Here is a 27,979-nt window from a genome sequence, read left to right as displayed (position 1 = left end):
TGTGTTTGTACAGACACTGTAGTTCCTCCTGTTTTTGCTGAGAGTTTCTAACGTTCACCTCAGACGCAGGTTCGGTTCCATCTTTAATTTCCATGAGTAAACAACAGTATTCGGATTTTTCTGCTTCTTTCGGGTCTGAATCAGCTGAAATTCAGTGTCAGTGTTTCCAGCACTGATCGGAGAGCAGCTCTGAGGACACTGAATCTGTAACTTCACTTCCTCATCTGGCCACAAGCCGGCGCCATCACACCGCTGCGTCAGACAGACGCTGCCTTCCAGGGCGGTCGGAAATTAGACAACCAGGAAAGAAAATGAGAAATTCCAAGCATCAGGAGAATTCAGCTGGTTTTACTTGATGGTGAGTCTGAACCCAGGCTTCTGAGAGTCTGATCCAGGTTTCTGATCGCTCTCTGCTAAGTCACCAACTCAAGTTACAGTGTAGTTTAGTCAAGAAAACACAGACGATCAGAAACGATGTCATGATGTTTTAAAGGCTGAAAAAAAAGCGTCCAGACTCAGAGTCAACACTCAAACACGACTCAAACCTTTTTCTCTCTTTTTTAAATTTCTTGTCAGACATCGTTTATCATTTGAATTAGTTTTTTTTTTGTGAGAAAGGAATGACATCAGATTTATCCTTAAATCATTTTTTATTTTTTATCATATTTGTGATTCGAAATATTCTCCATTCACCACCAAAGCAAAGCAAAATGATATCTGAGAAGGTGGAATCTGGAAATGTTTCTCAGTTCAACTCCAAAAATCACTACAGCGATTAACTGATTGTTAAAGAGAGACGATTAAATAAAGGTTTCTTTGATCAACGCTTTGAATTCGGAGTTTTCTCCGGGTCCGTGAAGGCGGCGCAGGCGGATGTGTGTGTCCGTGTGTTTTTCTGAGCCACAGTTTGTGGAGTTTGAGGCGCAAGTTGAAGAAGTGGAGCACAAACTGTGTCTCATCACACTGAGACTCTGAGTCCATCAGTTTGTGTCGGATCGATCAGCGCTGATCGAACGGATCGATGGATTAGAGGAGCGGCTGCGGCAGAGGCGGTGAGTCTTCAGGGCTTCAGCGCGTCTCGGTCTGTGAAGTTTGTTTCCCGCTGCAGTGTGAAACTGAGCAGCTGTCTGACCTCTGACCTCCGATCAGCCTGAGGGACGAGCCGCGTTTTCACAGAGTTTAGAAGAAGCAGCTTAACCGATCGACAGAAGCCGAGCTGGACATCAATCGATAGAGTATCGATAATTTCAGGTGACGTTAGTGTTTTCGCCTAAGGCGGGTTTGTGGATTTTCCGGTTTCCGCTGACTGAGCGGACCGTGAACGCCTCCAGATGTCTGATCTAATCTCAGAGCTGAGACACAGAGACACGGTGAGTCCAGATCATCTGGAGGCGGCTGCTCCTGGATCTGCGTCCTCAGAGGAGGGACAAGGGACTAAGAGTCCAGGTCCAGCTCAGTCCAGCAGCTCCTTAACTGTGCTGTGATGGTCTGATGCTGGACGTTAGAGACGTCCTGAATGTCCACAAACACTGAGAGGAGGGGACGTCCACCAACAGACGGTCGTCCTTTCACGGCTGTGGTAGCCACAGTGTGTGTGTGCGCAGTGTGAGTACAGAGTGTGTGCAGTGTGTGTACAGTGTGTACAGTGTGTGTGTGCAGAGTGTGTACAGTGTGCGCAGTGTGTGTACAGTGTGTGTGCAGTGTGTGTACAGTGTGTGTGCAGTGTGTGTACAATGTGTGCGCAGTGTGTGTACAGTGTGTGTACAGTGTGTGCAGTGTGTGTACAGTGTGTGTGTACAATGTGTGCGCAGTGTGTGTACAGTGTGTGTGTACAGTGTGTGTGTGCAGTGTGTGTACAGTGTGTGTGTACAGTGTGTGCGCAGTGTGTATTTTTCGGTGGCAGATTAAGCAGCAGACATAAACATGGTCGTTCTGTGAACATGAGATGATCTAACGCAGTCTCGGATCAATCGATCAGTCCATCAACAGAAGATTCATTTCCAGCCATCTTGGTAATGGATCCCTGGTTTTTGATGAAGTTGAACATTTCCTGGTTCCAGTTTCTCTCTTGCTGCGTGTAAACTGGTGAACAGTGTAAACAAGTTGTATTCTCGTACTGTTTGTGTACAGTTCTGAGGTACTTGTACTGCACTGTTTCTGTTTTGCTTTATGCTTTGACTCCACCACATTTATTCAACAGCTGCATTTAGAAATAACTTCACAGATTAAGACTTTAACTAAAACCCATGAGTTTGGATTTAAAGTGGTGAGAGCATGGTCCAGCTGTGTCTGACGTCTGAGCCTCTAAACGTCTCACACGGTTTCAGATCAATAACTGTTCAAATGATCAATATTTCACCAACAATCACAGGTGAGAACAAACCGCCTTTATTTTGAAATTCAGTCTGAGCAGGTGTTTGAAACCCTTCTTCCTTCCTTTCCTCAGACATGGAGTGTGTGTGTGTGTGGCTGGTGTGTGTGTGCATGCTGAGCGTGTGTGTCGGGGCTCACAGTGGATTGGACAGAGGTGACCACCTGGACCATCAGCATCATCATCTGGTTTCCAACGGCAACGCAGCCTCAGGTAAACACACCTTTTCTGAGTGTATGTGTGTGTGTGTGATATACAGATGTTCTCAGCTGTCTGCTGCTCTCCTCTCCAGATGTTGCTGTGATGTAGTTTTGTTGTTGGACGTTGTAACTTAGCTGCAGGTCAGTGCTGCTGTTCGCTCTGAGTTTTGTCCTGCATCTGTGTCCATTCAGTCCAACTGTCCCAGTAACAGCAGCTGATTTGGCTGTGATCAGCTGCTGTCTGCAGTGAACCCGTGGATGAACAGACACGTCTCACTGGATCACTGTGACACTGAAGGAAACCTAAAAACAGCAGGATTCTCAGTGAAGTTCTGCAGGCCCTTAATCTCTTAAGTGGATTTCTGGTGGTTTGTTCTGGAGGGACAGGGACTCTGTCGGGACTCTGAGGAGGAGAATCCACTCTGACTCTGATTCACCTTTCACAGTTTGTTAGACCTGCTTCAGCTCTGCGGCGCCCCCTCTGTCCTGCAGAGTGTCCCAGTCTGTCTGCTGGTGCTGGGGACCTGCTGTGATTTAAATCACTTTTGACCTAAAATCCATGGCCGTGTGCAGGTGGTGGTCTGACATCCGACTCTGAGCATGCTGATGCTTCGCTGTTCTTCCTGTTTGTGGTTTTTACAGAGAGAGAGAAGCCAAACTGTCCTGCTGCAGAGACACGTCCTGCCGCAGAGACATGTCCTGCCCCTTGAAAGCAGGTTCAGAAGCTTCTGGATTGGGAGGGTTGTAGTTTTAAAAGGGATGAGGTGTGTGTGTCTTTATGTCCTGGTGGGGGCTCATGTAACTGTGGAACAAAAATTGAGGTTCTCGTGGACAGAGACTGTTTTTTGAGGGTGAAGACTCAGGTTCAGGTTGGGGTCAGGAGCCAGGGAATGCATTATGTCAGTGAGTGTACCCTGTGGGGAGACTGAAGTCTGTGTGTGTGTGTGTGTGTGTTGTAGCAGAGCTGTGCAGCAGTGATAGCGTGGGAGATAGCCGTTAGCAGCTTGCCACAGCTTCCTGGAGGTGACACGCTGACGATGTCACAGGAAGCACGGTGGCAGAAATAAACTCATCGCAGCTTCGTTTGGAGGAGGCGAAAGTGTCAGCTCCGCCCGCTCAGCCTCTCTGTGGACAGGAAGTGGAGACAGTGAGGGTGGACTCTGATTGGCCAGCTCGTGTTGCGTAAAGCTGCTGATTTGGTTTATTGACTGTAAGAGAGAACAGTGACGTCTGGGACTCAGCGGACGTTGCTCCATGTTAAAACAAGCGTCTGCAGTGATGTTGGTTTGTTGTTTCAGGTCCAGGTGAGACATGACATCAGAGCCACTGTCTGAAGGGTTAGGGTCAGAGGTCACCACTGTGGTGGCAGTGAGCTGTGCCTGACGTTTGATTCCAGATCATAAAATAAAATCTGAGCGCATGCTTTTCTTTGAAGACGCTTCTTTGTTCATTTCTCTCTCCTGGAACTGAACCTGTGAGCTGTGAAAGAGGACACTGAAGGAAGTGCATGATGGGTAGTGGAGTTTTCCTGCTGTGTTGGAGAGTGTTCAGACTGAGCTGTGACTTTGACTCGACCCTGCTCCTATTTAATTCAATTATCTGTGTATTTTTGTCCTCACAGCTGCTGAACTTAATCCTCAGACTAAACTCAGACCTTTAACCAAAGCTGCCTCACCTGTCTGTCTTTACCTCTCTGTCTTCTTCTGTGGTGTCACGGTGGATGGGAGGGAACCTAAGCTGGATTTAGAGGATGGATCTGACTGTGGAGTAAGGAGGTCAAAGGTCATCAGAGGTATAAGATGTGTTTATTTAAGATACTGAACTGACACCACCAGAAAAGCATGGCTTTAAAAACAGAAGGTGAAAGTGTTTCAGTTCTGTGTCTGCGCTGAGTCACGTCAGGTAAATCAGGACGTTCACATGTAGATTTTCAAAATAAAAGCTCTCTAACTGCTTCTGAGGATGAAACAGGACAGTGAAGCTCCGAGTTCGTCCTCAACCAGGAGGAACATGACACAAGTTTACAGCTGTTATTTACTGTTACCCCACACAGGTCGCATGTAGGAGGAGCTGCTGTCAGAGGACAGAGCCGTGATTCCAGTCAGCGATGAATCGAGAACAGTTCATTTTGTTTTGTGTCTTTTCAAGGAGAAAATCTTTTACTTATTTTGGCATCGATCAAAATCAGACAGATACAGAAGCCTGCTCCTGCACAGGCCTGTAGTTAGATATGCACACACACACGCACACACACACACACACACACTCTCAGCTGAGCGTTCATGCAGAAACTCTCAGGCGTGCTGGAGACAGAAATGACCAAATGTAGTCATGAAGTTCTCACTCTAATCTGTTTAAATCTGCTCTGTTGTCATGGCGACCAGATAAGTGATCTGATGGATGAGCGTGGATGCTAGCTGTTAGCTGGAAGCTATCTGAAGCTAACAGGAACAGAGAGACTCCATCACTCCTCAGGGTTTAACCCGACATCTTCACCCTGGTGAAAGGACGGAGGTGAACATTCAGCAGGACAAAGTGTCCTTCAGTGTCTCGGTGATCCAGTGAGAGGTGATCACAGCTGATTCAGCTGCTGTTAATGGGACAGTTGACATTAACTTTAAATTTCTGATATGTGGAGTGAAGTTTGGTTGACCGTGAACTCTCTGTGCTTAATGAATGAATGTTTGTATGAATCAGTAAAGAGAGGATATGGGAATCAAAGTATTTTTAAAAAGTCGTGCAGCCTTTGGGGCTCAGTGAGGCTGCTCTGCTCTTTGACCCAAACAAAGATGGCCGTCCGCTGGTCCTGTTGCCATTTCTGGCTCCAGGAGCAGAGTTAAAAAAGCTGATCTGAGGACAGAAACAGGGCCTCGCTCTGACTCTGAGTCCAGACTCTGAGTCTTTACCTGCTGCTCTGACTCTCAGGTGAGTTCCTGTCTCTGTCTGAATTCTGAAGATGCAGTAATGGAATATTTTCCACACTAGGACTGAACGATTTATCGTTTTCTGATAGACATTTCAGTCAACGCGATCACGTGGTCGCCAAAGCTGCTGTGTTTTTGCCACGCTTTTGACTGACCCAGGATCTGCTGTGTCAACTATCCTACACATACCTGCTGTCTCCCTGCCTGCCGAGCTCACCAATCAGAAGCGGCGTGCTGCGCGTGCACAGGTCAGGCTAACACAATCAGTGTAACCTGCTCCACCTGCTGCTTCATTAGTGAAATGGCTTCAGCTGGAGCAGAAGCGGAGTTACAGGATTTAATCAAGGGGGCAGTTGTAGGTTTCAGCAGTGAGGATTATTTCCGCGGTCAGCTGCCGCTGGGGGCTGGCTCCAGAAGTGAGCAATTCTCCATTGACCCCCATGTTAAAATAGCCAACTTTACAGCCTAAAAAACATATTTACAGCCTGGTACATTTTTTGTTTTTGGTCTTTATTGATAGTTTCCACCTCCGTGAACATAAATGAGGGCGTGGTTACGTTGAGTGACAGCCCCATAGACACTGGCAGTTAGCTCTTTGCTAAAGCATCGGCTGGGCTAGGCGGCTACATCCAGAGGCCTCCGGCTACCTCCAGCGGTTGACGGGCTGCAGTGTCCGTGTTTGTTTGCCAATGTTCGGATAGGTTTTTGTGACAGTATGGCTTGTTGTAGTGTAGACTGTACTAACCGACCGTCGAAGGAGTCTGTGTGGCAGTTTTTTCGGTAAGTAAATTTCTCACTATTTTACCTGGATGTTTGCGCTAATTAGCATGTATTAGCATATTTTGCCGCTAGGTTATGACTTAATTGTCGATTTCTGGTCGCTGCTGATACAGATAGAGGACCGGAGCAGCTAATGTTAGGAACGCTGCTGCGGTGTGTTCCGTGCTCTCAGTCCGTTTATTGTGTGAATACTAGGCTACAATTTTATTTGGTCTCATTTTTCTGTTTAAAAAGTCCGACATTGCATGGACAGAGCAGCTCCGTCAGTCAGCGGCTGCTGCTGTTTGTGTGCTGCTGTAACTGTAAGTGGATAGTGGGTGGAGGCAGCGGTGAAAGCCGGTAAATATTAAATATTGTTCCGAGCTAAGTTGCCGGGTTCTCGGCCGGCTGACCCGTACAGCAACCGCCTCTCCACTAAATATAGAAAGTACACTCCCACTAAAATCCAAGATGGCGCAGCTCAGATGCCCATGGTTTGGTCACAGAACCGACTCCACGAAACCAATTGGTGACGTCACAGGTGCTACGTCCATGTCTTAGACAGTCTGTGGATTTAATCTCCAAGAAGAACAGCGTCGCTCATTTGGGAGTATTTCGGCTCTGAGGCCGCAGACGTGCAGCAGAAACAGGTACTGTGCAAAACCTGTCGCGCCGAAGCCGCAACATCCAGCGGAAACACAACAGTTTATACCGACACCTGAAAAATCAGCACAGGTGTTTGCGTGACGGAAAAGTTCCACTGAAAAGTGTGAAACTGATGCTCAGGCCCGAAGAAGCGAACAGACAATTCCAGCATGTTTTACCAGCGTCACTCCGGATGATAAGAGCAGCCGAACACACCGGGAGATAACGGCCGCCATAACACACTGCACTGCCGAGGACACGCTGACAGTTCACACGAAGATCTGTGATTCCCTCCCGCACCTGCTTCAGCCAGGTTGTTCCTCCATGTTCTCCGCAGTCTGTGCCTACATTTAAATCCCAGTCAGTGGTTTAGACCTGATTCATATCACTACATTAGAATTACACTGTCATTTTAATTTCAAGTTTTATTATAAAATGTTACCAGGGTTAACTTTCTCTAAATCTCCAATAAAACGCTGAGACGTGAGACACACACACGATCCTGAACCTGTCCTGCTGATCTGTTCCTGTGTTGCAGATCTGTGTGTGATAGACCAGCAGCTCTGTCAGGATGAGAACTCCCTGCTGAGTTTCGAGGCGATCTGCAGCATCCACAAACTGATGGACGACGACGCAGACGGCACGGTGGACACGAGCGAGACGGACGAGGTGAGACACAAGCACTGAAATACACCGAGGAGAGGAGGAAGAAGATAGATACAGATACAACAGCAGGACATTAATAGTCCTGTTTTCTTACACTGAAATGAAATTTGCTGGTACAGAAAATTTACAGACTCTGACTCCCCCCGTCCCCGTCCCCCCTCCCCGTCCCCGCAGTTTCTCAGGGAGGATCTTCAGTATCACGACCCCAAAGCCAAACACAGCAGCTTCCATCGAGCCGACCTGCACATCAGCGTGGAGGACATGTGGAACGCCTGGAAGAGCTCTGAAGGTGGGGGGTGGGGTGTGAGGGGGGGGGGGGGGGGGGTGCATGAGGGGATCAGCTCAGAGAACTGAACCAGACTTCACTTAGAAATCCTGACTTAGAGAGGACGGCATGGGGGCACGGCGGTGCAGTGGTTCGCACTGGAACCCTCACCTCAGCCTCCAGGTTCGAACACTTTCTACACTGTCCCTGGGTGTGAGTGTGTGAGTGTGTGAGTGTGTGGTTGTGTGGTTGTCTCTTTGTGTGGCGACCCTGACCATCAGGTGGTGTAGAAGAGAGAGAGAGAGAGGGGGGAGGAAAGAAAGAAAGAAAAAGGAAAGGAAAAAAAGATGAACAGACAGGAAAAGAAATTAATATAAAAGGACAGAAATAAAGAAAGAAATTAAAACTGGATGAAAGACAGAAAATGAGGGAAGAAGGAAAGACAGACAGAGAGAGAGAGAGAGAGAGAGAGGAGGCAGGAGGGATTAAAAAGGGGAATCATGTTGAGTGTAAAAATAAAAATCTATTTTTAGATCCACTCCGTTTTCCTGCTCCATTTGTCAGTGTGATGACGTACGAAAAGACAAAACTACCAATACACGATGATGAAAGAAGTGAGAGGACGGAGACTCAGAGACATGAAGTTCCAGCTGCTGATTCTGTAAAACTCCGAGTCATCAGACTGTTTCTGAGTCATCAGACTGTTTCTGAGTCACTGTGGTTAATTCATTATTCATTTTTTCTCTTTTTTTTCTCCTTTTGATTTGTCTTCCCTCCCTTTTCTGATCTCTTTTCCTTTCCTTCCTTTTTTCATAATAATTTAAAAACAGATAAATTAAATTCAGACTCCTTTAAACCAGCATGATCCTTCAAGTGATGATTTGTAGAATGAAGTCTGGTTCTCTGAGCTGAGGTGATGAGCCCCAGGCTCAAAGGAAACAAGGTGAAGCCTGAGAAATGTTTAGAAGAGTCTCTGAGGACCAGAAACATCGTCACAGCAGATCCTGTTCTGAGTTCCTCAAACATCGCCGGGTTTGGAAATCCAATGTTTCAGCTCTGATTCGATTAGTGTTAATGCGTGAGAGACACAGAGTAGATTAATTCAGTGTTTATGTACTGTGTGTGTGTGTGTGTGTTTTCAGTGTATAACTGGACGGAGCAGCAGGTGGAGGACTGGCTGCTTGTCAGTGTGGAGCTTCCTCAGTACACAGAAACCTTCAGGAAACACCGGCTGGATGGCAAAGCCTTACCCAGGTAACCAGCACATGTCCCACATCCACACAGAACCTGAGCTGGTTTTGGAATGATGGTGTCCTGATGAGTCCACAGCAGTGTCCAGTAGCTCCCCACTCTCAGATGTCAGAGTGTCCTCAAACGCACCAGTTTTTGAGTCTCAGAGCTGCAGCACCACACACGGCGTTGTGTGTTTCTGGGTTTTCACTTCCTGTGGAGGTTAAAATCTGCATGTGTGTGTGTGTCTGTGTGTATGTCTGTGTGTCTGTCTGTGTGTCTGTCTGTGTGTGTGTGTGTGTGTGTCTGTGTGTCTCTGTGAACTCCTCGTTAACCCCCCCCCCCCCACCCTCCCGGGCAGGCTGGCGGTGAGGAACGTCACCCTGATGGTGTCCGTGTTGAAGATTTTAGACAGAAGTCATTCTCAGAAGCTGCAGCTGAAAGCTCTGGACATCGTGCTGTTTGGACCACCACCAGGTGTGTTTGGATGTGTGTGTGTGTGTATTTTGTTTTTGTATGATTTCATATCTGTCTTCACATTTTCTATAATTTGTGTGTGTGTGTGTCTGCAGGCCGAGACCACCGGTGGAAGGATCTGGTTCTGGGCGTGTCCATCCTGATGGCTTTGGGCGGCTGCTGGTTCGCCTACGTCCAGACCAGGAAGTCCAGAGACGACCTGGGGAAGCTGATGAAGGACCTGGAGGGTCTGCAGAGGGCTGAGCAGAGCCTGCTGGACCTGCAGGAGAAGTACGTCCACCTCAGCGTCACACTGCGTGTATTACTCCTGACATGTCCTGACCCTGCACACACACAGCAGCTTCAGCAGCCACTCACACCGCTCCTGCTGTCAGTACCACTAACTACTACACCTACAGCCACCAGTACTACTGCTGGTACTGTTGTTACAGCCACTGACAGTAATCCCACTGTTTATCACAGAGTCTGTTGGTTCTGCTGCTCAGAGCAGCAGATTCCACGTAATGAACCTTTAAACTGACTGAGGAAGAAATAACTTCTCTAGTGTGTGTGTGTGTGTGTGTGTGTGTGTGTGTGTGTGTGTGTGTGTGTGTGTGTGTGTGTATAAACGCTCAGCAGGAGCTTTCTGTGTAAAATCCTTATATGGGCAAAGAATAGCCAGCAGCTTATTCTGCTCTCTCTCTCTCTCTCTCTCTCTCTCTCTCTCTCTCTCTCTCTCTCTCTCTCTCTCTCTCTCTCACACACACACACACACACACACACACACACACACACACACACGGCACATAAACACACAGTGACGTGTGTGTGTGTTTATGCACACACATGTTGTAACATGCTGTTTCATACCTCACACACTGACAGTACTGCACACACTGTTACTGCTGCCATTACTGTAACTATTACTGTTTGTGTTGCTGCTGTACCACTGACACCACTGACACCACTGACACCACTGACACCACTGACACCACGAGTCCTGTGCCGCTGCTGCTGAACCTGACAGTGGCTGGAAACTGTATCAGGAAATCAGATTCAAACAGGTGCTGATGTCCTGAGGACAGGTCACATATATATATACTGTTACACACACACACTCACACACACACACACACTCTCACACACACACACACACACTCACTCACTCATACAGCAGATCCCTGGGGATCACTTGACACTTCAGCTCTATTTCCTCTCTTTAATCCATCAGAGCAGCACTGTGTGTGTGTGTGTGTGTGTGTGTGTGTGTGTGTGTGAGAGAGTGTGTGTGAGTGTGTGTGTGTGTGTGTGTGTGTGTGTGTGTGTGTGTGTGTGTGTGAGAGAGTGTGTGTGAGTGTGTGTGTGTGTGAGTGTGTGTGTGTGTGTGTGTGTGTGTGTGTGTGTGTGTGTGTGTGTGTGTGTGTGTGTGTGAGAGTGTGTGTGTGTGTGAGTGTGTGTGTGTGTGAGTGTGTGTGTGTGTGTGAGTGTGTGTGTGTGTGTGTGTGTGTGTGTGTGTGTGTTTCTCTCACAGTTATCTTCCTCCACACACACACACACACACACACACACACACAGGCCTTCATGCTCTGTGACAGACTGTGTCACGGCGCCTCCTGCTGGCACCAACACACATTAAAAGCACTGGTTCAGTGCACACAGGTGAACGAGCACCTGATTTGCTGCAGTCTTCCCACAGTAACTGCTTGTTCTGGAGCTTTTGACCACGTCACACTGTCTTTAATTATAAATGTGTAGTTTAATCATTGGTATGAACAAAGACCCTGTCAAAATAAAAGTCTGATTACAGATCATGTTACATACAGAATTAAGTCATATATAAAACATGAGAATATATGTTACTGTGTGTATTCTCAGTATGAACGCTGCAGCTGTGCTGCGTTCAGGTGTCAGTCCAGAGCAGGTTTTTCTAAGCTGCTGTTGTCATGCTCGTCTCCGTCAGGCTGCAGCGGGCCCAGGAGGAGCAGCTCTGCGTCCAGGTGGAGAAGGTGAAGGTGGAGGAGGAGCTGAGGAACGAGATCAGCTCGGCCAAACAGGAAGCTCAGCGGCTCCGAGAGCTCAGAGAGGGAACCGAGAACGAGAGGAGCCGGCAGAAATACGCCGAGGAGGAGCTGGAACAGGTAGGTGACACCTGGCGGCACATGTCAAGTCACGTCATGACAAACTTTAGAAAGCTTTAGTTTGATGAACAGCAAATGATTCATGACTCAGCTGCACCCAGAGAAACACACACACACACACAGTGAGGAACAGGAGGGAAACCACAGGAACACAACTCTGAAAAATGACGCGGCGTCAAACTGAAACGTAAAAATAGGAATCAAACCGCCGACACAGTGTGTGTCAGTGAACTGTGTTGATCAGATACACAATGTGTGTTCTGATATTCAGTGAGGATCCTGAATCGTGTGTGTGTGTGTGTGTGTGTGTGTGTTGCAGGTCCGAATGGCGTTGAAGAAGGCGGAGCGGGAGCTGGAGTCACGGACTCACTGGGCGCCGCCGGAGGCTCTGCAGAAATGGCTGCAGCTGACGCACGAGGTCGAAGTTCAGTACTACAACATCAAGAAACAGAGCGCGGAGAGACAGCTGCTGCAGGCCAGGGAGGGGGTGAGGACAGCTACACAACCAGCTACACAACCAGCTACACACTGCTACACAATCAGCTACACAACCAGCTACACACTGCTACACAACCAGCTACACAACCAGCTACACAACCAGCTACACACACAGCTACACAACCAGCAACACAACCAGCTACACAACCAGCTACACACTGCTACACAACCAGCTACACAACCAGCTACACAACCAGCTACACAACCAGCTACACACAGCTACACACACAGCTACACACACAGCTACACAACCAGCTACACAACCAGCTACACACACAGCTACACACACAGCTGCTGGTGGTAGAACGAGATTCCATGATATAAAAACCCGTGTTTCAGGCAGAGAAGATCAAGAAGAAGAGGAGTTCTCTGTTCGGGACGTTCCACGTGGCTCACAGCTCCTCGCTGGACGACGTCGACCACAAGATCCTTTCTGCCAAGTGAGTGACCTTTGACCCAGAACACACCACACGCAAAGACCAATGTACATAAACGTGTCATGGGCTCAGCACACTGAGCGCTGAAGGTTTTGGCCCCTCCCCCCTCAGACAGGCCCTGGCCGAGGTGACGGCGGCCCTGCGGGAGAAGCTCCACCGCTGGCAGCAGATCGAGTCTCTGACGGGTTTCTGTTTGGTCAATAACCCGGGTCTGGGAGCGCTGGCAGCCGCCCTCAACCTGGACCCGTCCTTCCTCGGTCTGCGACCTCCGACCCCTCAGCGCCTCCTCCTCTCCGATGACCTGGATGACATGGACGAGGACATCCTGTCTCCTGGGACGCTGCAGTGTAAGTCTGAAGACACTGTAGTTCTACAGTGTTCCATTTTCTGTGGGAAGCCTTGGACCGTCCTTCGAAGGCTCCGTGTCCAGTGAAGCTTCGGTCTGTTTTCTGGCTTCTGGTCCAGCAACAGCTGATCACAGATCTGAACTCAAACTTTATTTATAACTTCAGCCACTGACAAATGAGCAAAGATAAAGTCACAGAGATTCAAAGGATTCAGATGTGATAGAATGCACAGATCAGCACAGAGGGAAAGTGTTTTTAAAGATTTACGTCTTCAGTGGGAACCAGTGGGCTCAGAACTGAGACAGAGACAGAGAGGGACGGATGGACACTCTGTTAGTCTGACTTTCTGACTCAGCATTAAAGTGATGAAACAGGAATGAATCACTGCAGAGGTTTCTGTCAGTCAGCATTCCTTCCTGAGACAGTCACCTGACCACAGCTCACCTCTCAGCTCACCTGTGGTCCGGTAACTGTCTCCACCCCCTTCTCTGATTGGTCCTCTATTCTTGGCATCTCTCTCTTGATTGGCTCCCTCCAGACGCAGCGTGGCAGATGGACCGGCGAGTGAGTGACCTCTGGCCTCTGAGTGGCATCGCAGACACCCAGTCACCATGGAAACACTCTGGTTGGCCCCTCCCTCCTTCTGCCTCCCCCTCTGTGATTGGTCCATACCTCTGTATGATCGGCAGTGATAACTGATCAGTCGGACCTTGTGGTCTTGGATCGTTGAGCACCTCCAGACTCAGGGTTCCCTCTGGTCCTGGAAAAGTTTCTGGGATCAAGAAAAAAACAAAAAACCACAGCGAAAACTTTTGACAGTTAAAGAAATTAATTTTTACAATGAGCCTGAGCAAAGGTTCGCGATTCCTTTTCCTTTTTTTAATTTTCCTCTCTCCCTGCAAACAGGGTCACAAAGCTCATCCAGCACTTTTTAACATTTACTCAGATTTTTTGCATCTGATCATTTTCTGAATTATGTTAAAGAATAAAAACCCTCAGAAGTCACTGAGAAATCTTTTCTCTGAACGATGGAGGGAACGCTGCCTGATCTCAGCTCCTTAGAACGTGGAGTGTTTTTCTCAGAGGTACAAACCAACCACAGGCGGCGTTCACATGACAACCTGTGAAAGGTCAAAGATCAAACCAACGTCCGTGTGTTTCAGCCACTGAGAGATATCACGAGCTCATTGTTCAAGAGCAGAGGCTGAATTTCGAGGAAGTACTTGACAGTAAAATGATGACATTTGATTTGAAAAGTCAAAGAGCACCTGAGCAGCACTGCAGCTGCCTGACTTCGTTAGCAGTTCACCTGCTGACGAGGATGGTGACTCAGCTCAGTCAGTAAAACACGTTCAGACTGACTTCAGAAGTTTGGACACGTCTGAGAACATGACGGACAGCAGGTGTCCATGTGAACGTCTTCTCACCTGAGCAGCCTCTCCCTCCTCCCCCTCCTCCTCCTCCTCCTCCTTCCTTCTTCCCTCCGTGTGGTCAGATCAGACAAATCTGAAGAGTTCACACTTCACGTCTCCTCACGTCTCCTCACGTCTTCACTCTGAACACCTGGAAAACTCAACACTGTTTTAACACCTGTTTACCTGCTCTCCCCCTGAATCCCTGACTAACATCCACTTACAGGTCTGCAGCAGTTTAAAGCACGACGTAAATGTTTTGTCGTTTCAGCTTTGGCTCTGGCACAGGTCGTTCATTCAGCGGAATGTTCCAAAAGGAAGAAGGAAAAAATAAGAGCGTTACTGTACAAGAAAACTTCATTAGAATATTCTGTTAAATACGAGCTATATGAGAAGTTCACATTTTTAATATGATGGATTCAAGTTCAGGCGCAGCTTGATGCTGGTTGACATGACGACCGACTCTGACTGATTCCTCTCTGAAGCTCAGGAAAAATCTTTTTGTTCTAAAATGTGTTTGAGAAGCTGAATCTGCACTTTAGCACTTTTTTTTTTACCCTTCTCCTCTTGAAGACTCGCCGCTTTGTAAATCTGTTCTTTGCTTTAGTGAAACTTCACTTTTTAACCTCACATTTTAAGAAGCATTTTCCTGTTTGTGACCTGAACTTCCTTTGTTTCTGGCTTTCAAAATAAAACTACCAACTCAGTCTAACTCCTGCTCCCCCTTCTCCTGCAGCTCAGAGTCTGATGCCCCTGCGACAGAGAATAGGAGACCCCGCTCTGACGTTCAGCTCTCAGAGGTTGGTTGAAGGGCGGAGCTTACCTCAAACAGAAGGGCGTGGTCTTTCCCCATCGTACCGCCCACCCAGTGGCCGCGCCCGGCAGAATCGCAGCCGCTCCATTGGCCAGCTGGAGTTCCTGCCCGTGCCCTCTCCCTCTCTCTCCTCCTCCCTGTCTCACCCCTCCATCGGCCCCTCCTCTCTTCCTCACCTCCCCGTCCTCTCATTCTCTCCTCCTTCTACCAGCTCCTCCTCCTGCTCTTCTTCCTACGCTGAGGGCTCCGCTCATATTTCTGCTCTGCTCTTCCGATCTTCTTATTTCCGCTCTCTGGAGGCGGCGTCCAGCCTCCCGCCTGCAGGGGGAGCTGTGCCGAGCCGGAGGCAGCGCTGTCGCTCTGGCAGCTTTGGGTATCTTCTTCTGCACGACTTTTTCCAAAGATACACGATGCACTAACAAGACAGAAAAGACTAAACTCAGTGGGTCTCATCATAAATCATTCGGTTTAATCTGAAGTCAGAAGGTGTTTTGTCTAATTCATCTTGTTTTCTTGTTTCCAAAAATATTAAAAGGAAAGATAAGGAAAGTTTACTTTCTTTATTTTACTGCACTGGAAATATCCTCTGAAACGAATGAGTGGTCTCAGTCTGTTTGATGAATCACATGTTGTTTTTTCTTCTTTTGAACTTGTGTAGTTTTTACACATTTTTGGAGAAGAAATAAGAAAACTGATGAATGGTCCACCATCATTCACACCACATCCAGCCTCTTCTCATCTTTCTGCTCACTAGCTTTTCGTGCATTTCCTCCTAACTTTATTTTTTCATCCTTAATGTGTTTTTTCCATATAAATGTTTCTCTCTCATTCATTGTTGTTCTTTTGTGAGTTAGTTGTTGTTTGTTCTCAGAGCTGGACACGAGTCAGCTCTGTTGCCAGGCACACTTTGTCTCAGTAGCTAAAAATTTCAACGTAAGAAAAGCTCGTTCAGAATCACACTGGTGTTTGAGGCCAGCAGCATCTACAGGTGTGTCTCTGTGAACACATGAAAAACTCTCAGCGTTCACTGCATCACATCACACCAGCTGTGACCAATGGACACTGAGCTTTTCGAAATGACATCATTTTTGCTGGTTTACTGATGTTAGCATGTAGCTCGAAGCGCTGCTGTGTTTACAGAGCTGAGTCCATCCATTATTCTTCAGTACTGAAACTTTGTGTTGTAACTCTTGCTGACATCTGTCTCTTCTTCTTTGTCAGGGACATTATGAACCGTTCAGACTCTGACTCCTCCCTGCCTCTCTCTCACGGCGAATCACGAGGCCTGTACAGCTCTAAGCCCTTCCTCCTGCCATCCAGGCTCCAGCCCCTGCAGGGTCAGGGCCCCGGGCTTGGAGGAGGAGGCCTGGAGAAGAGCTCCAGCCTTGGGGAGCTGAGGGGCACCTCCGCCGCTGTCCTTGCCTCCTCCTGCTCTACCCGCTCCCTCTGCATCACATCCAACACTGCCGACAGCATCTTCCCTTCCTCCGCCTCGTCCAGCTCGCTGGGCAGCGGTCGGGGGGCGGGCCACCATATCCCGACCAGAAGGAGCCCCGTGGAGGAGGAGGGAGGGGAGGAGAGCGAGTCATCCAGCAGCCGCAGAAGAAACGCTTTTAATAAGATCTTCAAGAAGAAGCAGGGACGTCACTGAGCCTGAGTGTGCTCCCGATTCACGATGAGACTTTAACCTTCATCGTGATGAACAAGCCAAACTGTCATTCAGAGGAAACATCACTTTTTAACACCACTCATCTGCTTTTATTCAACTTTCCTGCAAATTGTCTGAATATTTCTCCCATTAAACTGATATAAGATGAGATTCAGTGTGGTGAGAAGCACCAACACACGACAGACCTGCTGTCGCCCAGGAGACGGATGAGTCGAGGAGGAGGCCTGAAGAAGACGGTAGACGTAAAACATTCAATTTTTTGAAGACTATTTTGTCCTATTTTGTTTTTGTTTTTTTCAAAAGAAACGAAGACAAAAAGTTTCAAAGACAAACGGCTGTGATGATCTTCAAGCTGGATGTAGATTTAGTGAGAAATGTAAAGTATCTGCTTTGGCAAAATTCACCTGCTGAATTCACCCTTAAATTTTTCAGAAAGTGTGTGCTGTGTTTCATTTTTAGAAATAAAAGGGAATGAATAAACTCGCAGATTTGATTCCTGCAGCACCAGGTTCAACAACGAAGCCAAAGGAAATCGATTCTCATCTGAAGCTGCATGTTCACGAACCAAAGAACCTCCTGTACTTTCCATGTTTGGCGGAGAGGCGGTTACTCTACGGGTCCGCCGGCCGAGAACCCGCCCACTTAGCTCGGAGCAACATTTAATATTTATCGGCTTTCACCGCTGCCTCCATCCACTATCCACTTACAGTTACAGCATCCGCTGACTGACGGAGCTGCTCTGTCCATGCGATGTCGGACTTTTTACACAGGAAAATGAGACGAAATAAAACTGTAGCCTAGTATTCACACAATAAACGGACTGAGAGCACGGAACACACCGCAGCAGCGTTCCTAACATCAGCTGCTCCGGTCCTCTATCTGTATCAGCAGCGACCAGAGACCGGCAGGAGGTGCGTTTCACGTGACGTCACGACGCAGCGGCGCGAGGGCGCCAGATTCAGATGGAGGGCAGGAAGTGTTTCAGCCGTTAGCTGACGGACACACCGAGAGTCTACCGTGCGGAAAAATGTCTCTGTTTTGTGTAGTTTACCGGCGCTCAGATCGTTCCAACAGAGAAAAAGAAAAAAGCTATCACAGGGTACCAAAGGTAGTCACCCACAAAGGTGAGGAATATAAAAAACTTACCGAACAACGCTGTTAAAGGTGGATCTTTAACGTACGTCTGCGGTGAGAGGAGCAGTCTGCTAACGCCGTGTCTGCAGTGACCACTTCGTCAAAGGTATGTTAGCTAGCTAACTTGGTTTTTGTGGCTGTGTTTATATCATTAGCTTGTCGCTTAATGCTCATTGACATAATAATTATTAAGTTGCCGGTAGTCTAATATGGGCTTCACTGGGACTTTTCAGGCTGTCCTAGCGTTTTAGGGGACGTTGACTCAGTAGTCCAATGTCATGTCATACATTAGTATTTCTATGTAATTGACAAACCCCCTTGTATTTCTGTAAGATGTTTGTTGACATTCTAGCCGCTATTGCTAGCTGCTAGCTACACATACCCAGTATAAGAATAAACACCCTGGCGAAGACCAAACGATAATCGTCCTGGAGCCGTTTGGTACCGAGGCTGTGGACCCACCCGCTCACAAAAGAGTCATACGCCTCCAGGCTTTTGTAGGCTTTCATTTGCTGTTTCGTATAATAAGAGGTCTGGAGTAGGAGATAATTGGTTTTGTCCACAGCAAAACTCGCTCATCTCCATGAGGTCTGGGTCACGTCCAACATATCGTTTGATTAACTGTGTGTGTCTCCGTCTCGACACGGGATCGAAACCCGTACAATACGGACTCTCTGCTAATATTTCCTCCGTTGTCTTTGACATGTAACTTACTTCCTGCCCTCCATGTTAGGAATAAAACTAATGTACGTGAGCTGTACTACACTGAAGTACAGGAAAAGAAAAACGTTTTTGTTAAGATGGTGGATCACAATGAACCACACAGAGAAGCCTGTCACACCAGGTGCATGAATGTGTGCTTCAGCTGATGATCATGTATGAACTTACAGTATTAAATGAAGAAACTCTTACATAACTAATGCTGTTCTATACTTTGTGTACTGTTCATAAGAACACACTTCTGTGATATGACCACTGTGTGAATGAACTGCAGTGTTTGAGCACATTAAAAAAAGACAGATCCAGCTACAGCCTCCTGTCCGTCTGCCAGTGCTGCCGCTGAACTGAGGATCTGTTCATCAAACACAGTGAACTTATTTCCTTTTTCCTGCACAGCCAGGACCATGTGAGGTGTAAACCACTGAGCTACATGAACAGCGGGCTGTACAACACGGTAACAACGTGAGTGTGTGAGACTCAATACAACTTTTATCACCTGTTTACCTTCAGAGATACAGCAGACAGTCATAACTACCTGATGACAACATAGGAGGTTAACATTCCTGTTTTAATCACATTTACCTTGGCGTTGTGTTAACCTGAGCTATCACAGCGTCCTGTGATAGTGACACAATACACTGAGACTTGGTCATGTCAGATACACAAAACAAACGTCTTTACAATAACACGTGACACAAGTTCACTGGTAAATGATCTCCATGGCTTTGTTCAAACGCCCTGACTAGGACTGTCAGTCAAACCAGTCATGCCCCCAAACATACAGTTGTAAGGGCCTAAAGCCTTATATTTAATTAATTAGGGAATTATTTTTAGACAGACCATTTTAGCTAAGGACACCATAATGGTGTCATTTTTCATACCAGTTGTCCACTTCAGTTTTTTTTATACAATCTGTGGAAATAACTGATCTGCAAGGCCTACCCAGCCAATCACAGAGCTCCATTAACCTCTGCTTTAATGTCCTCAATCAGCCAAACAACACCACAGCTTACTATAATAGACCTTATGGTGTGGAACTTTATTACTAGTTACTACTCCTTATTTTCCTTCCTCTAATAATAATTACAATAACAACAACAACAAGCAAAAGAGAATGATCAGGCCTATAAAGAGCAGCTTGAACCATTTTCTTATTTTATTCATCATAATTGTTGTCATGCTGTGTGTTGGTCAGTGTGTGTGTTTTGGTTCTTGTCACCGTATGTGAGCTAAACCTTTTGTTTAAGCTGTGTCTGACATGTGCACTGGTTTTGTTCACAGAGAGCTGCCTGCTCCACAGCGTGTCTCTGCAGTAACATGGCCACTGAGAGGTGCAGTGCTATCATTTTTCCACCAGTGTGACGCTATCCATGCTTTTATTTTGAAAGCGGGGACGGGAAGTGTGTGTTTCATTGTTCGTGTGTCTGCATTGACTCTGGTCCTGCTGCTGCTCGCTCAGCCTCCTCCGGTCGTAGCCATGGTGCAGATGATGGAGTCGCAGTGTGAATATTTCATGTATTTCCCGGCGGTGCCCATCACGGATCTGTCGGACCCGGCCCGCTACCGCACTCTGCCCCGCCGCAGCCACCTCTACCTGGGAGAGACGGTCCGCTTCCTTCTGGTGCTGCGCTGCAGGGACGCGGGGTTGACGCCGACCGAGCACGGCCCCGGTGAGGAAGGGGGGCGGGAGGATGTCTCCATCCGGCTCTGGATGAAAGGGAGAGGAGACAGATCCACCAAGACATTTTAGCTGTGTCTCTAATGTCCACACAGGCGGTCACTGTGCGTTTCTTCATCTTAACCCGTTTCTAGCGGTAGGACTGTATGTTTAATATTCTTAAACGATCCTTTCCTCCTGTGGGGCTGAACACTGAGGGCTGCCTTTCATCCCACGGATCATTGTGCATTTTTCTAAAAACGCAGGTGAATGAAAGTATATGGATATTTTAACATGCGGGGTTATTATCTGCATCAGAATTAGAGCAGGATGCATCGAACACATCACGGCACCACTCTCTACCCACACACACACACACACACACGCAGCCCAGTAAACCCCGCCTGCCATGACATGATATTCCTCTAACAAGCTTTAAGACCTTTGAAAAATGTAAAACTGATTTATATTTGTTGTTTAAACACCTGATACAAATTAAAATACAGACTCAGAAATAAACAGCAAATAATGAATCGAAAAGCATCAGGTAACATGTCACATCCTGAGGAGCAGAGAGTTCAGACCGATCAGATCAGGACGAACCCGCGGCGAGTTCACCACAGAATACTGAACCAAGCAAAGGCTGAAGGACCAGAGGGCACGGCACGGGGCCAAACCCAACGGAGCCAGTCATCTGAATTTATGTTCATGTGTCTGTGTCTCTCTACCAGCAGGGGGCGCCGATGGTGCAGCAGCGGGTTTTGGGACGGAGTCAGCCAGTAGCCAGGCGTGGAGGGAGCTGGCCGGCTCTCTGTGTGCCGTGGCCAGCGTGAGTCCAGGTGAGAGCAGCCGCCACCGTGGCAACCACCAACTGCATCACCATGACTACCAGAGCAGCGGGGACGAGGCTAACGAAGACGGCGAGGAGGACTACATCGCGGCAGCAGAGGCAGCGATCGCAGCGCTCGGCAGCAGGGTGGACTCACGGTGTCGAAGCTTCAGGGACTGCAAACCACTGCTCATCCACAACTCATCTGGCACGGCTTCGAGGGAGTTCCGCAGGGCACCTGTTCAGGTACAGTGGTGCTGCTGCTCAGGGATGGAGGTGTCAGTCAGTCAGTCCTCCTCTTTGGTTCAGACCGAAATATCTCTACATCTGTTGGACAGATTGTCATGACACGTCACAGACATTCATGGTCCTCAGATGATAAATCCTGCTGACCTGCAGTGCTACCAGCGTGTCAGAGTTTTAACTGATTCATAGAAGATAAATCTTCGTGATGCATTGCTATAACAATCGATTCAGACGTTCAGCATCATCAGGTCTTTTGTAATTTCTCAGCTGTGCTTAGTGCTAATAGCAAATGTGAACATGCTCCACAAAGATGGGAAGGCGCCTCCCTCTGGTGACGTTTGGCATGTACCAGACGATGTCACTTCCTTGTAATGACGGTTAAATCTCCTCACGCCTCTGAGCTGTGACTGCGTGACGAGTTCAAAATCCAGATTTTTTGAAGTACGTCTGTTTCTCCTTGTCAGTCCCCTTTGGACGAGCCTGTGGTTTTGACGGATGAAGTGATCTTCCCGCTCACCGTCTCTTTGGACAAACTCCCTGTCAGCACCCTGAAAGTCAAGGTGAGGAGGAACACCTGTGGCCTGTGCTCCCTCAGAGTATGGCCTGGCCCATCATGGCCTTTGATTCTACCTATGTTCAACATAATATATAATTCCTATGTGTTAGAGACATCGGATTGTTAAAGTAACTGTTAAGACTCAGTATAGAGTCGTCGGACAGTAATTTAATGTCTGTGTGTTCAGGTGATGGTCACCGTGTGGAAGAAGGAGGCGGAGAAAGCGGAGGTGCAGGAACTCGGCTACCTGAGCGTTCTGCAGCAGCGAGAACCGACACACACCTTCAGACACGACCTGAACACCTTCAAGGCTCAGGGTACAGAACACACACACACACACACACACCTGTACTTACAAGCATGATGTCTGAGCCCCAGCCTCTAACATTACCTGTGAAACCAGGGCTGAACCCTCAGATGCTCCTCTGAAAAAATGAAATCTGTACAAAATGTCATCACTTTCCAAAACTCTTCTTTTCTGTTGTTTTTTCAGTAAACAGATAACTGGAGCTGTCACAGAGACACGTGTAATACCAGATAAACACACAAGGGGGCAGTGCGTTTCCTTCATGTCAGACAGGTTGTTTTTTTATTGGATGAGAATCAGAATACAGGGAAGCACTGAAAAATAAAAGCACTGTATTCTAGTGCAAAGAAACGTGGCTGTGAAGACAAGTAGAAATGAAACAGGTCATTAAACCCCTGACGAGACCAAACATGCAGCAGACGTTTACGTGGTGCACGTTCATCAGCAAAGAAAAGGGAAAAACAACAAACATCCCGTCTCAGCATCACATGATAAAAGCTGGAAAACCATTAGAAACGCTGTAAAACACTGAGAGAATGTGGTCGAGCTGAAGCGATTCATCTGTTCGATGAGCAACAGAAAATTAAACATGAAGCAGTTTATTAATCAGTCGATGATTTCAGTCATTTTTCCAACAGGACGCCAGTGTAATCAGATGTTAGTAGATGTGAACTTGGGCTCTGTCTTTTTATTTTTATCAGTTTGTTTCCTAACGTCTCATTTTAAACTCTGTATCACTGCAGCACCTGTTATTGGTTTTTCTTTGTTTCGTTGCTCAGAGTCGTCCTGTTCCATTTTCCTTTTCATTTCCAAACATCAAAACCATCAAATATCAGGGTCCATAAAACCTTCCTGTCCTCTCGTCTTCAGTTAGCACCACCCTGACCGTCCTGCCACCTCCAACCCTCCGCTGTAAGCAGATGACCGTGTCTGGGCGGCACCTCGCCGTCCTCAAAGGTCAGAGTTCATCTTTTCATCAGTTCTTATGCTGCTGTCATTGGGTTCACAGCAGATCAGCAGGTCTGTGGCAGCACTCAGAAACCCGGGCACACTCAGGCGTTTCCAGAGGACACGTGTTTGACAGAGGCCGGATCTAAAACGTCTTTTTCATGTGACTGTTCAGATTTTCTTTTATTGTAAATGCATGTGCAGCTGCATCTGTAGTTTTACTGCACAAAACAAAGATGTAGCTTTAACCTAAAATCCACTGCAGAATATTTGAATCTTTCCTACATTTTGTTTTGATCCAATAGAAACTTACTTATTATTATTTTCATGCACTGAAGTCTTTAACCCCCTCCCCTCCCCCACTCCTCCAGTCCTGAATGAGTCCTCTCAGGAGGAGGTGAGTATCCGGGACGTTCGGATATTACCGAACATGAACGCCTCCTACCTTCCCATGATGCCGGACGGCTCAGTGCTGCTCGTGGACAATGTGTGGTACGTACAGAGGCGTGTTGTGTCGTATGATGTGACATGTACATAATGTGTTTATGAGGCTGGTGATGTGCGATGCTTTGAGTCGCTCTGCTTCCTCTCCTGCTCTGCAGCCACCAGTCGGGGGAGGTCGGCATGGCTTCCTTCTGCAGGGTGGACAGCCTGGCCTGCCGCCTTCCCAGCATGCTCAGCGCTTTGGAGGAGCACGACTTCCTGTTCCAGCTGCACCTCAATGACGTGCCGCAGGACGACTCTAACGAGGTCTGGACGTGTGTCTGTGTATGATCAGCATTCCCTGTGTCACTCGTGTGTGTGTGGGACTGACCTGGAGACAGAAGCTGCTTCTGTTTCGTGTCATTTCATTCCTGCATGTGGAGAATTTAGAAGTCACGGGTAACGTTTGAAGTCGGTTGAATCACTGACACAGAAACGGCTTTTAATATATTTAGTAATAAAGTAAATAAAGTGTTTGAGCCGCCCCTCCTCCCTCCGTCGTATAATAATAATAATATTCTGTATTTCAGCTCATTATGTTGAAGCATTACAGTGACATTACTGTGTGTGTGTGTGTGTGTGTGTGTGTGTTGTGCTTTCAGGGCTTGGAGGTTCCCCTGGTCGCAGTGCTGCAGTGGTCAACTCCCAAGATGCCTTTCACCAACTGTATCTACACTCACTACAGGTAAAGACCAAGCAGGAACAGAACCTGTAACACTTCATCCTCTGTGGAGTCCATGTGGACAGATGGACATTTCTACACCTGCTGTCCCCCCCCCTGCCTCCAGGTTGCCCAGTATCCGTCTGGACCGGCCACGCTTCGTCATGACAGCGAGCTGTCCGAGCACCGTCAGGGTGAAGGAGCACTTCAAAGTCAAATACGTTCTGCTCAACAACCTGCAGGACTTCCTGGCTGTGCGGCTTGTGTGGACTCCAGAGGGTCAGTGTGTGTTACTGAAGCTGCAGGACAGAGTTCGTCCTCAGGGACTGTGAACGACACAAGTTAAATCAGGACGTCTCATGAGGGGAAGATGTGGACGACTAGGATCACTACATGCACTGACTGAAATACACTGTGTGTGTGTGTGTTTTCAGGTCGCGCTCAGGGGGAGGATGCGACGCTGGCCGCCGTCGTCTGTCACACTCCTCTCAGTAACCTTGGTCACTGTCGGAAAGGAAGCACTCTGTCCTTCAGCGTGGCCTTCCAGATCCTCAAACCAGGACTGTACGAGGTACGGAACCGCGACCTTAACTCCGAGGCACCCGGGCGGTGTCCTGCAGACAGACACCCGCGGACAGACACCCGCACACAGACACCTGCACACAGACACCTGCACACAGACACCTGCAGACAGACACCCGCGGACAGACACCCGCAGACAGACACCCGCACACAGACACCCGCACACAGACACCCGCAGACAGACACCCGCAGACAGACACCCGCAGACAGACACCCGCACACAGACACCTGCACACAGACACCTGCACACAGACACCTGCACACAGACACCCGCACACAGACACCCGCAGACAGACACCCGCAGACAGACACCCGCGGACAGACACCCGCACACAGACACCTGCACACAGACACCTGCACACAGACACCTGCAGACAGACACCCGCGGACAGACACCCGCAGACAGACACCCGCGGACAGACACCCGCACACAGACACCCGCAGACAGACACCTGCACACAGACACCTGCAGACAGACACCCGCGGACAGACACCTGCACACAGACACCTGCAGACAGACACCCGCGGACAGACACCTGTGGACAGACACCCGCGGACAGACACCCGCACACAGACACCCGCAGACAGACACCTGCAGACAGACACCTGCACACAGACACCTGCACACAGACACCTGCACACAGACACCTGCGGACAGACACCTGCAGACAGACACCTGCACACAGACACCTGCACACAGACACCCGCAGACAGACACCCGCGGACAGACACCCGCGGACAGACACCCGCACACAGACACCTGCACACAGACACCTGCACACAGACACCTGCAGACAGACACCCGCGGACAGACACCCGCAGACAGACACCCGCACACAGACACCCGCAGACAGACACCCGCAGACAGACACCCGCACACAGACACCCGCAGACAGACACCCGCAGACAGACACCCGCACACAGACACCTGCACACAGACACCTGCACACAGACACCTGCACACAGACACCCGCACACAGACACCCGCAGACAGACACCCGCAGACAGACACCCGCGGACAGACACCCGCACACAGACACCTGCACACAGACACCTGCACACAGACACCTGCAGACAGACACCCGCGGACAGACACCCGCAGACAGACACCCGCGGACAGACACCCGCACACAGACACCCGCAGACAGACACCTGCACACAGACACCTGCAGACAGACACCCGCGGACAGACACCTGCACACAGACACCTGCAGACAGACACCCGCGGACAGACACCTGTGGACAGACACCCGCGGACAGACACCCGCACACAGACACCCGCAGACAGACACCTGCGGACAGACACCTGCAGACAGACACCTGCACACAGACACCTGCACACAGACACCCGCAGACAGACACCCGCGGACAGACACCCGCGGACAGACACCCGCACACAGACACCTGCACACAGACACCTGCACACAGACACCTGCAGACAGACACCCGCGGACAGACACCCGCACACAGACACCTGCACACAGACACCCGCAGACAGACACCCGCGGACAGACACCCGCACACAGACACCTGCACACAGACACCCGCAGACAGACACCCGCGGACAGACACCCGCACACAGACACCTGCACACAGACACCTGCAGACAGACACCCGCGGACAGACACCCGCGGACAGACACCCGCGCACAGACACCCGCGCACAGACACCCGCGGACAGACACCCGCGGACAGACACCCGCGCACAGACACCCGCGCACAGACACCCGCGCACAGAGACCTGCAGCCTCACCGGTTCACATGTGAACTAATATGATTGTCTGTGTGTCTGCAGCTGAGTCAGCACATGAAGCTGAAGCTGCAGTTCACAGCCTCCGTCTCCAACCCTCCACCCGACGCTCGGCCCCTGTCACGTGAGAAGCTTCATTTCCATTTCCCTTCATTTAACCAGGGAAACATCGTGTTGATGTCAGCGTCTCTTTATGAAGAGACAGTGTTAGACACATGGTCCGCTTCACAGAAACACACCTGCTGTCTCATCACCACACAGGGAAAAACAGCCCGTCCAGCCCGGCGGTTCGAGACCTGTTGGACCGACACCAGGCCAGTCTGGGTCGATCGCAGTCCTTCTCCCACCAGCAGCCGTCTCGATCCCACATCATGAGGTACCACAGAGAGAGAGAGGGTGGAGCATGGCACCCCATAATGCACTCTGGTCACATAATCACATCTGTGTGCGTGTGTGTGTGTGTGTGTGTGTGTGTGTGTGTGTGTGTGCGCTTCAGGACGGGCAGTGCCATGGAGCGCCGGGCCATCACGCCTCCCGTCGGCTCTCCGGTTGGTCGGCCGCTCTACTTGCCGCCTCAGGACAAAACGCTGCTGTCGCTGGACAAGATCGCCAAGAGGGAGTGCAAAGTCCTGGTGGTGGATCCTGTCAGCTAGGATGTAAGGAAGCAAGGACGCAAGGAGGGATAGACAGGAAAGGACAAGGAGGCAGTGAGGAGAGGCTTTTAAAAAAAGAAAAAAATGAGTCGATGAAAAGAAAAAGAGAAAAAACAGAAAACCAGCCGAGCCTCATTAACAGCAGAGAAACGAGCGGAGAGAAGAACCTCCACCTCTTCGTCCTCAGATGGACCTGAACCTGAGCCAGGACCCGAGTCCTCGGTGTCACCTGCTGATGATCGACACGTGAAGAGAGATGAACCAACTGCAAAGGAAATATTTCATGTATTATTACTGTATTATTTAAAAAGCGCACGGCCTCCTGAGAAGGCTCCGCTAACGACGGGTGAATACGCTGGAATGAATGGATTTATTAATGGTTAATAAATCATTTACTGACCGTTCATTGATCAGTTATCAGACCTTAATAAGAAACACATCACATCAGAGACGGCTCCAATGGACTGACCACTGATCAGCTGGGAGACATCTGCAGAACATCTGGACCAAAGTTCATTTACAAGCTGATGGTTAACATTTCCAGCTGCAGTCCTGATGCTTCGCTGATTTATTAACATTTATACTTACAGGCGTCATAAAAACACATCTCTCACACACACACA

The 27,979-nt window shown here is 48.9% G+C and overlaps 2 protein-coding genes and 1 long non-coding RNA gene across 6 annotated transcripts in view; 2 read left to right on the top strand and 1 right to left on the bottom strand.

Annotated features, from left to right (window-relative positions):
* LOC121190261 overlaps positions 1–6,966 on the bottom strand; it is a 56,722-nt gene extending 49,756 nt beyond the window's left edge. Inside the window, exon 1 of the long non-coding RNA XR_005894966.1 lies at positions 6,847–6,966. This is a non-coding gene — a long non-coding RNA (uncharacterized LOC121190261). The remainder of the gene's footprint in view (positions 1–6,846) is intronic.
* Positions 45–17,269, top strand: LOC121190250 (stromal interaction molecule 1-like). Of its 4 annotated transcripts, none has more exons than XM_041050832.1 (14): positions 45–358; positions 2,447–2,584; positions 7,438–7,568; positions 7,740–7,854; positions 8,973–9,084; positions 9,422–9,537; positions 9,633–9,807; positions 11,477–11,654; positions 11,974–12,141; positions 12,492–12,592; positions 12,701–12,936; positions 13,475–13,561; positions 15,085–15,148; positions 16,384–17,269. In XM_041050832.1, the coding sequence occupies exons 2-14, from the start codon at positions 2,449–2,451 to the stop codon at positions 16,811–16,813; spliced, it is 2,049 nt and encodes a 682-aa protein (XP_040906766.1). In that variant the 5' UTR covers positions 45–358; positions 2,447–2,448; the 3' UTR covers positions 16,814–17,269. The 4 variants fall into 4 exon arrangements, with proteins under 4 accessions (XP_040906766.1, XP_040906765.1, XP_040906767.1 ...); XM_041050831.1 differs by lacking the exon at positions 45–358 and adding an exon at positions 850–1,052; XM_041050833.1 differs by lacking the exons at positions 45–358; positions 13,475–13,561 and adding an exon at positions 850–1,052.
* Positions 17,270–20,162: 2,893 nt separating this feature from the next.
* LOC121190318 (trafficking protein particle complex subunit 14-like) lies at positions 20,163–27,475 on the top strand. The gene is made up of 13 exons (XM_041050946.1): positions 20,163–20,355; positions 21,074–21,417; positions 21,882–21,977; positions 22,161–22,290; positions 23,151–23,237; positions 23,600–23,720; positions 23,831–23,978; positions 24,314–24,396; positions 24,500–24,687; positions 24,807–24,943; positions 26,749–26,827; positions 26,965–27,079; positions 27,200–27,475. The coding sequence occupies exons 1-13, from the start codon at positions 20,163–20,165 to the stop codon at positions 27,354–27,356; spliced, it is 1,878 nt and encodes a 625-aa protein (XP_040906880.1). The 3' UTR covers positions 27,357–27,475.
* The last annotated feature ends 504 nt before the right edge of the window (positions 27,476–27,979 follow it).

The sequence above is a fragment of the Toxotes jaculatrix genome, chromosome 12 (genome assembly GCF_017976425.1).
Source record: "Toxotes jaculatrix isolate fToxJac2 chromosome 12, fToxJac2.pri, whole genome shotgun sequence".
In the NCBI taxonomy this organism is placed as follows: Eukaryota; Metazoa; Chordata; class Actinopteri; family Toxotidae; genus Toxotes; species Toxotes jaculatrix.
This window is presented reverse-complemented; position numbering and strand designations above follow the sequence as displayed.

What these genes read in the sequence shown, in the direction of transcription:
- LOC121190250 (XM_041050832.1), top strand. Translation starts at nt 2,449, where the DNA reads ATGGAGTGTGTGTGTGTGTGGCTGGTGTGTGTGTGCATGCTGAGCGTG. An exon ending in GTCTCCTGGGACGCTGCAGT is followed by an intron (nt 12,937 to 13,474) that starts GTAAGTCTGAAG and finishes GGCTCCCTCCAG; the next exon opens with ACGCAGCGTGGCAGATGGAC. An exon ending in GTCACCATGGAAACACTCTG is followed by an intron (nt 13,562 to 15,084) that starts GTTGGCCCCTCC and finishes CTTCTCCTGCAG; the next exon opens with CTCAGAGTCTGATGCCCCTG.
- LOC121190318 (XM_041050946.1), top strand. Translation starts at nt 20,163, where the DNA reads ATGGTGCAGATGATGGAGTCGCAGTGTGAATATTTCATGTATTTCCCG. An exon ending in TCCGCAGGGCACCTGTTCAG is followed by an intron (nt 21,418 to 21,881) that starts GTACAGTGGTGC and finishes TCTCCTTGTCAG; the next exon opens with TCCCCTTTGGACGAGCCTGT. An exon ending in TCTCGATCCCACATCATGAG is followed by an intron (nt 27,080 to 27,199) that starts GTACCACAGAGA and finishes TGTGCGCTTCAG; the next exon opens with GACGGGCAGTGCCATGGAGC.